At 44.4% G+C, this 14,697-nt stretch overlaps 2 protein-coding genes across 5 annotated transcripts; both read right to left on the bottom strand.

Moving 5' to 3' along the window:
* Nucleotides 1-1,086: 1,086 nt before the first annotated feature.
* Nucleotides 1,087-5,572, bottom strand: LOC100282108 (uncharacterized). Of its 2 annotated transcripts, NM_001155021.2 has the most exons (6): nucleotides 5,210-5,572; nucleotides 5,053-5,096; nucleotides 2,381-2,550; nucleotides 2,138-2,250; nucleotides 1,862-2,055; nucleotides 1,087-1,752 (listed from the first exon to the last, which is right to left on the bottom strand). In NM_001155021.2, exons 3-6 carry the CDS (start codon nucleotides 2,538-2,540, stop codon nucleotides 1,305-1,307), a joined length of 915 nt encoding a protein of 304 aa, NP_001148493.1. In that variant the 5' UTR covers nucleotides 2,541-2,550; nucleotides 5,053-5,096; nucleotides 5,210-5,572; the 3' UTR covers nucleotides 1,087-1,304. The 2 variants fall into 2 exon arrangements, with proteins under 2 accessions (NP_001148493.1, NP_001398926.1); NM_001411997.1 differs by having other exon boundaries at nucleotides 5,053-5,572.
* Nucleotides 5,573-6,780: 1,208 nt separating this feature from the next.
* On the bottom strand, nucleotides 6,781-10,423 carry LOC100282185 (beta-expansin 4). 3 transcript variants are annotated; one of them, XM_035967001.1, is made up of 5 exons: nucleotides 9,965-10,423; nucleotides 8,235-8,399; nucleotides 8,005-8,117; nucleotides 7,691-7,914; nucleotides 6,781-7,556 (listed from the first exon to the last, which is right to left on the bottom strand). In XM_035967001.1, the coding sequence occupies exons 2-5, from the start codon at nucleotides 8,389-8,391 to the stop codon at nucleotides 7,127-7,129; spliced, it is 924 nt and encodes a 307-aa protein (XP_035822894.1). In that variant the 5' UTR covers nucleotides 8,392-8,399; nucleotides 9,965-10,423; the 3' UTR covers nucleotides 6,781-7,126. The 3 variants fall into 3 exon arrangements, with proteins under 3 accessions (XP_035822894.1, XP_035822893.1, NP_001148569.2); NM_001155097.2 differs by having other exon boundaries at nucleotides 6,884-7,556; nucleotides 8,235-8,404; nucleotides 9,965-10,360; XM_035967000.1 differs by having other exon boundaries at nucleotides 8,235-10,423.
* Nucleotides 10,424-14,697: the final 4,274 nt, after the last annotated feature.

The raw sequence follows: 14,697 nt of genomic DNA, 5'->3' as shown, positions 1-14,697 counted from the left end.
ATAATTTATATTTTGACCATTTATTCATATGACAAAATAAAAGAAAATTTGTTCGTAGTTTATGAAACTACGAGTGAGATGTATAAAATTTGTGCATAATGTTAGAACCATCATGTGGTATGAACAAATGGCCAAGCAACTAAAATAAACTTTATAGATCTTGAGAAGTATAGAATTTTGTAGTTTGCAACCTTTTCATTTGAAGTCATCTGCTCAACGAAAACTACGTCTGAATTTAAAAAAATTTAAATTCTGAATTTTAAAAACAACCTCGAATGAAAAAACCAACAACATGAAAGTTGTAGATCTTGAAGAGTTATGAAACTTTGTAGTTGACAATGTTTTGGTTTGAAATCATCTTATCACGAAAAACTATGTTTGAATTTTACAAACTATCTCAGCTAAAAAAAACACCAAATAGGTCTTGAAATGTAATGAAACTTTGTCATTGACAATTTTTTATTTGAAATCATCTTATCATAGAAAAATTCGTGTGAAGTTTTTAAATTTGAAATTAAAATTTCGTAAACGGTCTCGAATGTAGAAACTATCAAAATAGAAGTTGTAGATCTTGAAATTTATGCAACTTTATAATTGATAACCATTTTAATTGAATTCATTTAGTGGCTCAAATGATCAAATTACTTTCGTTTTGTTATAATATACGAGGAATGAAAACGTAATATAAACACAATTGAAATAGTGTTATAGTGGTAGAGGAGGTTATGCGTGCGCAAGGGGTTGCGAATTCGAATCTTACCACACAAAACACATAAATTTGGTTTTAAAATGGTGGGAAGCTTGACAAAGAAGTGAGTCTGGTAGTGAACAAGGATAAACACGAGAACAACATGTCATAACGTGCAGACGCAGTGAAATGCGCCCATCATAATCACCCCGTCCCAAATTAAATTAATTTTAGACTTTTACCATAAGTCAAATTGTTTTAACTTTAATTATTTTTTAAAAAAACATCATTATTTATAAATCAAAATACCAAATCGTATCACTAGATATATTATAATTTTTTTAGAAAAATGCCATTGTTTGATGTCATAGATATTATTATCTTTTTATATAAAATTAGTTCGATTCAAGATAGTTTGACTTCTGAAATTTTATTTATTTTGAGGTGGAAGGAGTATTATATGGACGGACATTTGATAACCACCAGACATGTCCACAATACGACGCAGTAATCCATCCACTACGATGCGATGCAAGAAAAATACACAGAGCTACTCAGTCCATGTAGCCCAAACTCGCACGCTCCCAGAACCAGCAAAATTGCATCGCATCTCGGCTCACAGCGTCAATAACACCAGTAACAACAACACGACGAGGTGACGATGCACCAAACCATCCAGTGTCCCGGCAGCCTCGTAGCCCCGGCAGGCACCGCTCCTGGGCCTGGCCCTCGTCACAGCCACGCCGCCAGACCGGTACGCGACGCCGGCGTTCCACCCCGCAGGTATGGCGTTGCTGGCGACGAGCGCCCTGCCAGAGCTGAAGGTGAGGCGGATGTTGAAGGGGCCCTGGAGGACGGAGCCGGAGTTGATCTTCCACACGGCGCCCCACGACTGCTGCATCGGCACCCACTGCCCCGTCGTCCCGCCCTGCGTCTGCATCATGTCCACGGAGTCGAGGTCGCTGTCGCTATCCTCGTACTCGATCAGCACGGCCAGGTAGTTCGGGTTGGAGCCCGGCTCCACCGAGAAGGTCACGTCCACGCCAGGCCACTCGCACTGCACCCTGCACAATATAGGGCATGGCGTTTATACAACTCAAGAAACACATGGCATCAGTGTAGAAAAATCTCTTTCGAAGAAGCGTTAAGCATGCATTCATGCGCACAACATACCGGGTATACTGGATTTGGATGGCGCCGGCGCCACGCAGCTGGCTCTCCTGCCCGGGCTTCGCCAAGGCACCGAACGCTGTCCCGCTCATGTCGAAGTGGACCTGCTCATCAGGACACGGGCAATCGGGGCACTCGTCGGTGATGACGACAGTCACCGGGTTACCGGAGCAAGCGTCATTGCCGGTGCATACAGCCTGATGAATAATCAAGTTTACAGATGTCAAAAGGCAGGCGTACTTGAGTGAAGGGAGGTCCGAATCTCTGAAGTATACGCACCTGATAGCAAGAGCCACAGCCCTTGCCAGAGTCGTAGATGGAAGAGCAGCCAGCGGCAATCATGGATGAGAAAGGTGGCTGGTCCACAGCATTCTGGTATCCACACGCACCACCTGCACCATATTTGGTTGCAAATTTCATATAAATTATTACTTTGCAAGGCAGACCAGTTTGGTGGAGCTAATATGTGGTAATTAATTGGTGGCAATGATGCATTGATTTTTATTTTACTCAATGTCTTACCGTCAGTTCCAGCGCCATCAGCTGCGCCATACCATGTAGCGATGCCATTGGACCAACCGTAGAGCTCACGGTGGAACTCATCAGTCGATGCGCATGGGTGGAGGAAAAAGGCCAAAGCTGTGATGGCAATGGAAAACAACAGCTGGAGCGTGGAAGCCATACAACACACCCTGTGTCAAGTAGCACGGAGAGGAATTTAGAAGAGTTCAGTTGCCTGCTAATGAAGCATGTTCAACTAAATTGTTATGACAAGGCATCCCATACTAACGAAGTCAAAATATTTGCACGAGATCCTAAATTGTTACTCAGACTTTACTAATAAGTTTCTTTTTTATTAACCCAAGGAAAACCTTAAAATATGCAATTCAATTAAAATTGAACCAAATTTTATTACATCTAACACTCTCAAAGATGGTATGATAGGTTTGTGGAGTGCAATTTTCCACAATTTGGTGTTCCTTGCATTCTTGTCATATGCTATCACCTTGCACATATTAGATAGTGACCAATACTTCAAAACATCCACAGAAAAACTAAATAAGTGGAGGACTCGAGGTGGTTGCGGACTTGTGGACAGAAGTTAGAGCAGGTAGGTGTAACTCTAGGTCAGAGTTACCAAGTTGAACTCCTACAGAGTGGTAAACGTAAGTGATCTGATAAGTCCCAATTATGCATGCAATGCAACAAAACGTGTTTTAGTCCATTAGTTTCAATTTCTTACTTCGCGAGAGTCTCTGGAGGCAAGAATATACTAACTTTAATGGATTTTATCCTAACCTGGATTTTCATGAAAGATATACTGATATGGCAGCAATCAAAAGTCAATCTAAAAACACAAACAGTCTGAGAATACTTTCATCTATATCCTCACACTAGGCCGCGGTTTATCAAAGATTAGCTACTCATGATCAACTAATTTCTAAACAATTTTAACCTCTGCATAGAATTCGTGATATCCTGACATGTATTCTGTCACAAGTCTCTGTAAATTAACATGGTAACAAGATTCACACAAGTCAAAGTACTATGCCGATAAGATGACATCATTGCTTTTGAATTTTGATAACTTTACAGTTTACAACTTTAGATCTAGTTGAATGAACTCAAGCAGATCATAAACAGAACATCCAATTTGTACGCTCGCACAACCATCAGACCATCCAATTCGCACGCTCACTTTACAACTGGCTTCAGGGTGCAAATTAGTGTGCAAATGGGTCAACATAAAATGTGCTTCTAACATAAACCTTGTGCAAATGAGTCTAGAATGATCAAGTAATTGCTTCCTACAAGGAATTTTATACTCCATCTATCCAAATTATAAGATGTTTTGGTTTTCTAGATATATTCTTTACTATATATCTAGACATAGTGCATATCTACATGCATAGCAAAATGAATCTAAAAAAACAAAACATCTTATAATTTGGAATGGATGGAGTACAAGCAAAATTTTGGCTTGGCACGAGCACATTCAGGCCATAAAACAACCGAGATAAGAACTTGCCATTCAATCCCCTCATCCGAACCTTTTTAACCATACTTTCACAAAGACTAGACACATCAGAGAGCCACCTATGCTATAATTATCTTTGGGTCAGTAACTGCCACCTACAGGCGTCTTTTATATCAAACACAAATGCACAATTTGTTCCAGCAATGCTCAGGCGTGCATATATTAGTACCTACCATTGTTTTCAGATCGTCCGGCTAATCGCGATTAGCGCGATTAGTCGGGCTGATCGTTTCTCTGTGCTCGATTAGGGTGTTCGACTCAATTAGTGTTACTGATCGTCCATATCGTCCGATTAGGCGACGATATGGAACGATTAATCGCCTAGGAGCCGATCAGTCGCGATTAATAGAGGTAGTCCAACAGCCTAGACTGGCCCCAACAGTCCAGTCTGTGCTCGGGTAGTCCAACAGTATGTTTGACTGGACTGGCCCATGATTAATAGAGGTAGCCGCCCCCAGCTCTACCTGTCTTTTCAGTTTCCCTGACGGCTGGGTGAAAATCAGAAAACACCCTTCTCTCTCACAGCTCCCTTCCTTCTCCCTTTTTCACCCTTCTCTCTCCCTCCAAGGCTCCAACATAGCAACATCTTTCTCTCTACATCGGCTGGGAGAAAAGAGAACACAGGGACTAGAGATGAGCTCCTCATCTGAAGCCTTCTTGGTCATGGTCTACTGGTCTAGTAAGTTATAGACTTGCAGTTTCATATAAATTTGTTGCTGCTGTGCTGTTATGAACTATTCAAGTATTGAATAAACTTGTTGCTGCTGTTATGGTCTAGTAAGCTAGATGTACTGCTGTTTTAGACTATTCAAGATTGAATATTGGACTATTTATACTGCTGCAAGTCTCTATAGTCTACACTATATAAGTATATATCTATATATAGTGTTATATATATGACTATATATATATATAACTATGGTACCTACTCTACGTGTAATTAAATATAGACTGGAGCTACCGAGATAAAAAATAACCTATACTGAGTGAACTCTGGTTCCTCTGAAAAAGAGAACCAGACCTTTGTAATATGTACAGTATAATACTGGAACATGAAGTGTAAATTATCCATTACTGTACCATTTTTCTTAAAAATGATTACCACTCTGAACAAAGCTACCAATAAGGACGACAGCTGAGGGTCTTACGGTCTTACCTGCTAGACTTGGGGAGCACCGTGCTTTGTGAATCCGTCTTCCTCTGCTCAACAACAGCACAAAGCATACAACGGCAGAATAGTGGAATTTCAGTAGACCTGTACAGGCGGTAGATAGAGTAGCAAGCAACGGTAAAAAGCAGAGTCGAGACGCAACCGCACGCCACCAGCCCGGGCCGCGGCCGACCAGGGAGATGGCCGTCACCCTCCCCTACAGCAGCACCGCGCACGCCCCTGTCGCCGCCGCGGAGGGCACAATGCCGGCCGGCAAAGGACAGAACGAATCCAGCAAACGGCGAGCCTCCTCGAGCGGCACTAAGCGCACCTGCGGGTTCCAGCCGCCCGGGTGTTGGGTCAGGACAGAGGTGAGAGGACTGGCGTCGTGGAACTGCCGCGGCGCATGGAGGCGGAGCGGGATGCGAGCACCGGAGATTGGAGAGAAGGAAGCGGGTATAGCGGGGTTTATGCTCGCTCTTTGTTGGGGAAATTCAGAGATGACCTGGTTTGCAGTTTGCTAGATGGATGCCATCAGCCCATCACTGTCAGTCAAGTATCAGCCACCCCACGTGGCGGCCACGTCACCATCCGAACTGAGAGGGAGAATTATGGGGTTATCGTAGCTAGAAGAGACTAGTGTGGAAGAACAAATAGCATCGATTCTCTTATGTTGTGTCTAAGCTTACAACACGACAGCTAAGCTGATAGAAATGGACAGCAAGTCGGCAACATTATTGTTGTTCACGGCCGACAATTTTAGGGCGTGTTTGAAAACTCTAGAGCCAGTTAGCAGCTAAAATTAGCTAGAGACATTTAAACACTTAACTAATAGTTTAGCTATTAGCTATTTTTAGCAAATTAGTTAACAGGATTGTTTGTTTCGGATTAAAGTATCATGTTTAGACTTCTACAGCTGCAATGTATGGAGACAAAAACAATATAGAAACAGGAGAAACCGATAAGAATTAAAGCCAAACGAATAGACTAGCTATTTGTTAGTTAACTAATTTTACTAGCGATTAGGTTTAAATCTGCATATGTTAATATCTTTATTTCTATAAACTTGGTCAAAATTAGAGAAACTTTACTTAGTACAAAACTAAAGTGAGAGATAATTTGGAGCAACAGAATAGCTATTTTAGGCAACTAATCATGCATGTTCTTCGCTTATGAGTCTGTTTGGTTGTTGACCGAACAAATTTGCCAAGCCCAGGCAGCAACCTCAAGTACTCAGTTTTGAAGGGTTGTGGTTGACTGAGCCTAGTCAGGTTAGCGAGGTCATCATACAAACATGTCCCATTTTGTGTCACTTTTTATTTAACATTCTCTCGACCCGGCTAGTCTGTCCTTAGGAGGGAATAACAGGAAATCAAGCATCTCATGGTCTTGAAAGTATTCTGTCGCCTATAGGAGCCAAAAATCGTAGCGTGAAATTCAGCAGTGCTCTGTGCATACTACAGTTTGGTACGGGGAGTTGCCCAATGATGAAAGTTTAGCCAAACTCGTTGGTCCTGAATTAGACTACAGAGATCAGATATGTAGTTACGCTTCTCACTGCACTGCGCTACAGTACAGTAACAAAAAACTACTACGAAACCTGAGATTAAGACTCTCCAGATGAAAAATTGAAAAGTAGGATTCTCACTTTGTACTTCAAAGCATTTGTTTAAAGACTCATGTAATTTACAAACTCAATCTTTTAACTCGAAACAACAAATTTCAACTCAATACTGTCAGAAAAACAATTTGTTTACTAACTCAATGACTAGTGGTATTCGATCCATGAAAAACACCTCGAAATCAAATAAAAAGCTAGAAAGAAGACATCTCTTCCATAAAGGAACTAAAGACTTAACCTAAACAGTTTCACCAAATGTGTATTTACATGCAAGGACTACCATCCAACCTGATCAGTTGCATGCTGATAACTCAACCACAACAAAAACGTTAACATCACTCCCCCCTCTCAGACCTCAGCTACAAGAAAACATCAAAATGCACATCTAAAATCCCTGGGTAGTCCTAAATTTGTTAAATTTACACCTCTAAACTACCAAAGATGCATTTGCATCATAATTCACAACGCCAATACCACAAACATCAGAAGGTGATACACCAAACCTCTAAATGTTCCAGCAGCAGCCTCACCGGCCTGGCTGCCACCACTCCTGGGCCTGGCCCTAGTCACCGCCACTCCGCCTGCCCGGTACGCCACACCCGCATTCCATCCTGCAGGTATGGCATTGCTGGCTATGAGTACCCGGCCTGAGCTGAACGTCAAGCGGAGGTGGAACGGGCCCTGAAGAGCAGAGCCAGAGTCGAGCCTCCAGATTGCACCCCACGAATGCTGCATCGGCACCCATTGCCCTGCTGAGCTCTGCATGATGTCGACGGCTGAAAGATCGCTCTCGCAGTCCTCGTACTCGATGAGCACAGCCAGATAGTTCGGGTTCGAGCCGGAGTCAACAGAGAAGGTTACATCAACTCCAGGCCATTCACACTGCACACTGCATATCCATAAAATGCATGCATCGTGACAAAAGTCAGCGTAAATAGGTTAGAAGACATGGGGTAGTTCATAGTTGCTTGCAAGCAGCCATTTTGGTGCAGTGCAGCTATGTCCATGAAGCACTGTACATACCGAGTGTATTGGATTTGTAGCAGGCCAGCAGCACGGAGTTGATCGGCCATTCCGGGCTTTGCCATGGCGCCAAATGCAGTTCCACTCATGTCAAAGTGGGCTCCCTCATTCATGCACATGCCATCGCTTGCTTGGCTCAGGCATGGGCCACCACCAGGGCCCTGGTCGGTGATGACAACAGTCACCGGGTAACCAGAGCAAGCTTGATTGCTAGAGCATACCACCTGATGAATCAGCATTTCTAAATGTCAAATAGCAGCAGCCATGCCTGAATGGTGAATGCAATAGCCTCAATCACAAAGTGGTGCACACACCTGATAGCAAGAGCCACATCCATTGCCAGAGTCATAGATGAAGGGGCTGCCGGCAGCAATCAAGGACGAGAACGGTGGTTGGTCAACAGCATATTGGTACCCACATGCACCACCTACAAAGGGTGTAATTGAGACATGCATTCATTAGAAATTAACTATTCAAGGGACACGCCAGTTTTAGGTGAGCTATTATTGGTGACCGTTGAGACAATGGATTATGTAACTATTACCTTCACTTCCGGCGCCATTAGCATCGCCATACCACGTAGCTATGCCAGTGGTCCAGCTGGAGAGCTCACGGCGAAACTCAGTGGACACACAAGGGTGAAGATGCAAGGCAAAAGCAAAAATGGCAATGGAGGACAATAGCTGAATCTTGAAAGACATACTGAAATCTGCACTGTGACAACAAGCTACGACTGATGAGTGATGAGGCCTAAAATACTGTGAATTTGCAAGGGGAGAGGGGGGGTGGCAGTAGAGTGGTGTTAGGTACGTGATGTATATTCAGGGGACACTTGTATATTCAGGGACACTTGATGTAATTAACCAAACGGTTAAGGACAAAAGAACAGGATTGCTCTTTGAAGACATCGACCCGCTGTACTTCACATTGCAGTTTTCTGTTTTCTATTATAGCAAGAAATTCATGGTTCATCGTTAACAAAAATAATAAACCCATAATCAAAGGCTAAATGGAGAAAATTTGGGACAGCCAAACAGGTATTAGGGTTTGTTAGGTTGGGGCGTGGCTGTAAAAAAAGCTGTTGTGGGCTGTGAGCTGTGAAAAAAGTTATTGTGAACTATAAACTGCTAAAAATCTAAAAACCGTTTGGTGAAAACCACTAAAAGCCGCTAAAAATTCTTCCATATATATTTTCACAGTTCCATCTAAAAGTCACAAAACGCAGGTCCAGATGTGCTTTCAGTTTTACACTGCGAGAAAGTCGGCTTTTAGAAAAAGCTGCTTTCTGAATCCAACCTTTGGTTTGGCTTTTAGGGAGCAAAAGCCAAAGCCAAACCAAACACACCCTTAAGTAGCTAGTGAGATAGATGCACATCCAAACAAAGATGATGATATAACACAAAAGGCATGCAACCAAAAAATGATATTAAGATCTTACGGAGTAGAAGCCAATGCACAACAACAAATCCTATGTTGTGATATTTCATTATGATGGAAGTATGAGTACAGTCTGCAAAGGATCTTATTCAAAGATACCTAACAGCATCCAAGATAATATGACAGGATTATGAATTAATACAGCAAACCTCTGTGAGATCATTAATTTCTAGTTTTTACTCTATGAACAATCACTTCTACCTTCACAGCTTTAACCAGATTCAGATGAAGTATCATGAATTAACGTTAGTCGCTTCTTTATTCTAATGTGTTTCTATTCCGCATGTCCTCAGATTTTTATAGTATGACTTCCTCAACTCGAGTTATAAACAGAAAGCTAGATGTTATAAACAGAAAAGAAAAGACCATTAAGCAGTATTTTCTTCTTTAATCCCACAGGTTGAAGCGCCATTTGCATACCATGGTTTATAAAAAGAGAGGTACGCCTAATCAATTTTTATCTTATAAATTCAAACAGTATGCACATATTCAGCATAACAATGAGTTAGTGATCTTAGCTTGAACTCAGGTTTAGATAAGGTATAAAGAATTCAAAATACATTCTAGAGAGCTATCCTCCCTCTTCATCTTTGGCTGCAACAGAAGATATTTATATTTGGAGATTAAGTTAAAGAAGCTGTTGGAGAATACTTTTTCACCGAAATCTCTATTCCTATAAATTAGTCAGAATATAAAGAGTTCCTTCGAGTTGCTCTAAACTCAATATATGCGTGTCCATTTCAACACAGACATATTGGCGTGGATACATGTGCGTCTAAAAAGGACCTTAGAAATGAGGCAGTAATCACTGAATGAGATGAATGCATAACACCAGACCTGTCCGCCCCGCCGCAGCAACGAGCAAGGCCCCCGGGCGCTGAAGAAAGGGAAAACCACCGCCAATGTCAGCAAAGCTTCAAAGCTCCAGCCGTGCATCAGGCAGATCCGAGGCCGGCAGATCCCACCCGCGCTCTAGGGCATGTGGCGGCGAAAGACGTGACACGCAACGACGAGGCGGCCGCCATTGGGAGCTGCGGCTTCGGCCTAGGTAGGGATCCGGAAATGATGCGGCTTTACGGTGCTGTAATGCGAGGAGAAGATGCGCTCGGAGGAATATGGGCGGCCGCGGCGCAGAAGTGGATGCGGCGGTGGCGGCGAGCCGGCGAGGGGAAACAGACAAGGGACACTGCGACAAGCAGAGCGGAGCTTTTGCGAGAGCGAGGGACGGACGAGAGAGGTCGGAGTCGGAGGGAGCAGAGGTTTATGCACATGCACTTCTTCTTTTTTCTTTTTTTTATTGAAAAAAAAAACGAACAGACACTCAGAACCAGAAGACCAGAAGATGAAAAGATGACATGTGAGCCCGGAGGATGCCGGGCCTGCCGGCCCACCATCTCCGTTACCACGTCACAAGGATACGACGTCGAGGAAGTAAGGAACTATCAACTTTTATTGCCAAAATAAAATACTCATCTATTCTAAAATAAGTATACATTCTAAAATTCAAGAAGTCAACACATTTATAAAATTTTAAAATATATAACGAATATAATAATATCCACAATATGAAATAAAAAATAGCTTAATTATGTCATACTTTTTGTATTAAATCTATTTGGATATGTAAGTATTGATATTATTTGATATAATTCTCAGACTCAAATTAGTTGACTATTTGAAATACAAGATGTGTATGAGTGTATCTATTTTGGTACAAAGAGAATAAGGACTTGTTTGGAAGCACACCCCCCCCCCATTTTGTAAGAAACCAATTTCTATAGATAGTTTATAAAAAAAATAGGTGAGGGTGTTTATTGGTTTCTAGTTTTTACAATATATAATGACAAGCCTACCCTTCCTCCGTTTTAAACATTCTGTATGCTTCTTGGTTTTTAAAAAAATGTCCAGTTTCTATAAACTAGACATAAATTGTTATTGATAGTCGCCTAGAGGGGGGTGAATAGGGCGAAACTGAAATTTACAAATATAAACACAACTACAAGCCGGGTTAGCGTTAGTAATAAAGAAACGAGTCCGCGAGAGAGGGCGCAAAGCAAATCGCAAGCAAATGAAGAGTGTGACACGCGGATTTGTTTTACCGAGGTTCGGTTCTTGCAAACCTACTCCCCGTTGAGGAGGCCACAAAGGCCGGGTCTCTTTCAACCCTTCCCTCTCTCAAACGATCCCACGGATCGAGTGAGCTTTCTCTTCTCAATCACTTGGAACACAAAGTTCCCACAAGGACCACCACAAGTTTGGTGTCTCTTGCCTCAATTACAAGTGAGTTTGATTGCAATGAAAGAATCAAGAAAGAAGAAAGCAATCCAAGCGCAAGAGCTCGAAAGAACACAAGCAAATCTCTCTCTCTCTAGTCACTATGGCGTTGTGTGGAATTTGGAGAGGATTTGATCTCTTTGGTGTGTCTAGAATTGAATGCTAGAGCTCTTGTAGTAGTTGGGAAGTGGAAAAACTTGGATGCAATGAATGGTGGGGTGGTTGGGGTATTTATAGCCCCAACCACCAAAAGTGGTCGTTGGGAGGCTGTCTGTTCGATGGCGCACCGGACAGTCCGGTGCACACCGGACATGTCCGGTGCCCCCGCCACGTCATCACTGCCGTTGGATTCTGACCGTTGGAGCTTCTGACTTGTGGGCCCGCCTCCGGACATCTACTGTTCCTTGTCCGGTGTGCCAGAATGGGCGCGCCTGCCTTCTGCGCGCGCAGAGCGCGCATTAAATGCGCTGCAGGTAGCCGTTGGCGCTGAGTAGCCGTTGCTCCGGAGTTGCACCGGACAGTCCGGTGCACACCGGACATGTCCAATGAATTATAGCGGACTAGCCGTTGGAGTTTCCCGAAGCTGGCGAGTTCCTGAGGCCGACCTCCCTTGGAGCACCGGACACTGTCCGGTGTACACCGGACAGTCCGGTGAATTATAGCGCGAGTGCCTCTGGAAATTCCCGAAGGTGGCGAGTTCGAGTTGGAGTCCTCTGGTGCACCGGACATGTTCGGTGGTGCACCGGACACTGTCCGGTGGCACACCGGACAGTCCGGTGCGCCAGACCAGAGGTGCCTTCGGTTGGCCCTTTGCTCCTTTGTTGAATCCTGAAAGGGAATTAGGCTTACACCTAGTTCCTAAATAATTTTGGTGGTTGAATTGCCCAACACAAATAATTGGACTAACTAGTTTGCCCAAGTGTATAGATTATACAGGTGTAAAAGGCTCACACTCAGCCAATAAAAAGATCACGTTTTGGATTCAACAAAGGAGCAAAGGGCCAACCGAAGGCACCTCTGGTCTGGCGCACCGGACTGTCCGGTGCACCACCGGACAGTGTCCGGTGCACCACCGGACATGTCCGGTGCACCAGAGGACTCCAACGCAAACTCGCCACCTTCGGGAATGTCCAGAGGCACTCGCGCTATAATTCACCGGACTGTCCGGTGTACACCGGACAGTGTCCGGTGCACCACGGAGAACGGCCTCAGGAACTCGCCAGCTTCGGGAAACTCCAACGGCTAGTCCGCTAAAATTCACCGGACATGTCCGGTGTGCACCGGACTGTCCGGTGCGACCCCGGAGCAACGGCTACTCGACGCCAACGGCTACCTGCAGCGCATTTAATGCGCGCGCAGAAGGCAGGCGCGCCCATTCCGGCGCACCGGACAATGAACAGGAGTTGTCCGGTGTGCACTGGACACCCAGGCGGGCCCACAAGTCAGGAGCTTCAACGGTCAGGATCCAACGGCAGTGATGACGTGGCGGGGGCACCGGACATGTCCGGTGTGCACCGGACTGTCCGGTGCGCCATCGAGCAGTCAGCCTCCCAACGGCCACATTTGGTGGTTGGGGCTATAAATACCCCAACCACCCCACCATTCATTGTATCCAAGTTTTCCACTTCTCAACCACTTACAAGAGCTAGACATTCAATTCTAGACACACCAAAGAGATCAAATCCTCTCCAATTCCACAAAAGGCTTTAGTGATTAGAGAGAGAGATTTGCCGTGTTCTTTTGAGCTCTTGCGCTTGGATTGCTTCTTTTCTTTCTCACTTGCTCTTGTGATCAACACTCAATTGTAATCAAGGCAAGAGGCACCAATTGTGTGGTGGCCCTTGCGGGGAAGTTTTATTCCCGGCTTTGATTTGAGAAGAGAAGCTCACTCGGTCCGAGGGACCGTTTGAGAGTGAGAAGGGTTGAAAGAGACCCGGCCTTTGTGGCCTCCTCAACGGGGAGTAGGTTTGAGAGAACCGAACCTCGGTAAAACAAATCCGCGTGTCTCACCTCACTATTCGCTTGCGATTTGTTTTGTGCCCTCTCTTGCGGACTCGATTATATTTCTAACGCTAACCCGGCTTGTAGTTGTGATTATTTTTGAGAATTTCAGTTTCACCCTATTCACCCCCCTCTAGGCGACTATCAATTGGTATCAGAGCCCGATGCTTCATTAGAGCCTAACCGCTCGAAGTGATGTCGGGAGATCACGCCAAGAAGGAGATGGAGACCGGCGAAAAGCCCACTACAAGCCACGGGAGCACTTCATCGGAAAAGTCCCGCACCAAGAGGAAGGAGAAAAAGAAGATCTCCTCCAACAAAGGGAAGGAGAAGAAATCTTCTTCTCACCACAAAGAGAAGAAGGAAAAATCTTCTTCCCACAAGCCGCGTCAAAGTGGGGACAAGCAAAAGAGGATGAGGAAGGTGGTCTACTACGAGACCGACACTTCATCAACATCAACCTCCGACTCCGATGCACCCTCCGTAACTTCTAAACGCCAAGAGCGTAAGAAGTTTAGTAAGATCCCCCTACACTATCCTCGCATTTCTAAACATGCACCTTTACTTTCCGTTCCTTTAGGCAAACCACCAACTTTTGATGGTGAAGATTATGCTAGGTGGAGTGATTTAATGCGATTTCATCTAACCTCACTCCACAAAAGTATATGGGATGTTGTTGAGTTTGGTACACAGGTACCATCCGTAGGGGACAAGGATTATGATGAGGATGAGGTGGCCCAAATCGAGCACTTCAACTCTCAAGCGACAACAATACTCCTCGCCTCTTCAAGTAGAGAGGAGTATAACAAAGTTCAAGGGTTGAAGAGCGCCAAGGAGGTTTGGGATGTGCTCAAAACCGCACACGAAGGAGATGAGCTCACCAAGATCACCAAGCGGGAAACGATCGAGGGGGAGCTCGGTCGGTTCCGGCTTCGCAAAGGGGAGGAGCCACAACACATGTACAACCGGCTCAAGACTTTGGTGAACCAAGTGCGCATTCTCGGGAGCGTCAAGTGGGACGACCACGAAATGGTTAAGGTTATTCTAAGATCTCTTATTTTCCTTAACCCTACTCAAGTTCAATTAATTCGTGATAATCCTAGATATACTAAAATGACCCCCGAGGAAGTAATCGGGCATTTTGTAAGTTTTGAATGCATGATCGAAGGCTCGAGGAAGATCAACGAGCTTGATGATCTATCTACATCCGAAGCTCAACCCGTCGCATTTAAGGCGACGGAAGAAAAGAAGGAGGAGTCTACCCCAAGTCGACAACCAATAGACGCCTCCAAGCT

This window comes from Zea mays, chromosome 1 (assembly GCF_902167145.1).
Source record: "Zea mays cultivar B73 chromosome 1, Zm-B73-REFERENCE-NAM-5.0, whole genome shotgun sequence".
NCBI classification, from domain to species: Eukaryota; Viridiplantae; Streptophyta; class Magnoliopsida; order Poales; family Poaceae; genus Zea; species Zea mays.
The sequence above is the reverse complement of the archived record's forward strand: the minus strand, read 5'-3'. Positions and strand labels throughout refer to the sequence as shown.

Excerpts from the sequence above, each read along its gene's own strand:
- LOC100282185 (XM_035967000.1), bottom strand. The coding sequence starts at position 8,391 with ATGTCTTTCAAGATTCAGCTATTGTCCTCCATTGCCATTTTTGCTTTT. Across the intron at positions 7,915-8,004 it reads GATGTGGCTCTTGCTATCAG|GTGGTATGCTCTAGCAATCA; the intron begins GTGTGTGCACCA and ends CTGATTCATCAG. Across the intron at positions 7,557-7,690 it reads CTACAAATCCAATACACTCG|TGTGCAGTGTGAATGGCCTG; the intron begins GTATGTACAGTG and ends ATGGATATGCAG.
- LOC100282108 (NM_001411997.1), bottom strand. The coding sequence starts at position 5,120 with ATGCTTTGTGCTGTTGTTGAGCAGAGGAAGACGGATTCACAAAGCACG. Across the intron at positions 2,551-5,052 it reads GTGCTCCCCAAGTCTAGCAG|GGTGTGTTGTATGGCTTCCA; the intron begins GTAAGACCGTAA and ends TACTTGACACAG. Across the intron at positions 2,056-2,137 it reads GCTGTGGCTCTTGCTATCAG|GCTGTATGCACCGGCAATGA; the intron begins GTGCGTATACTT and ends ATTATTCATCAG.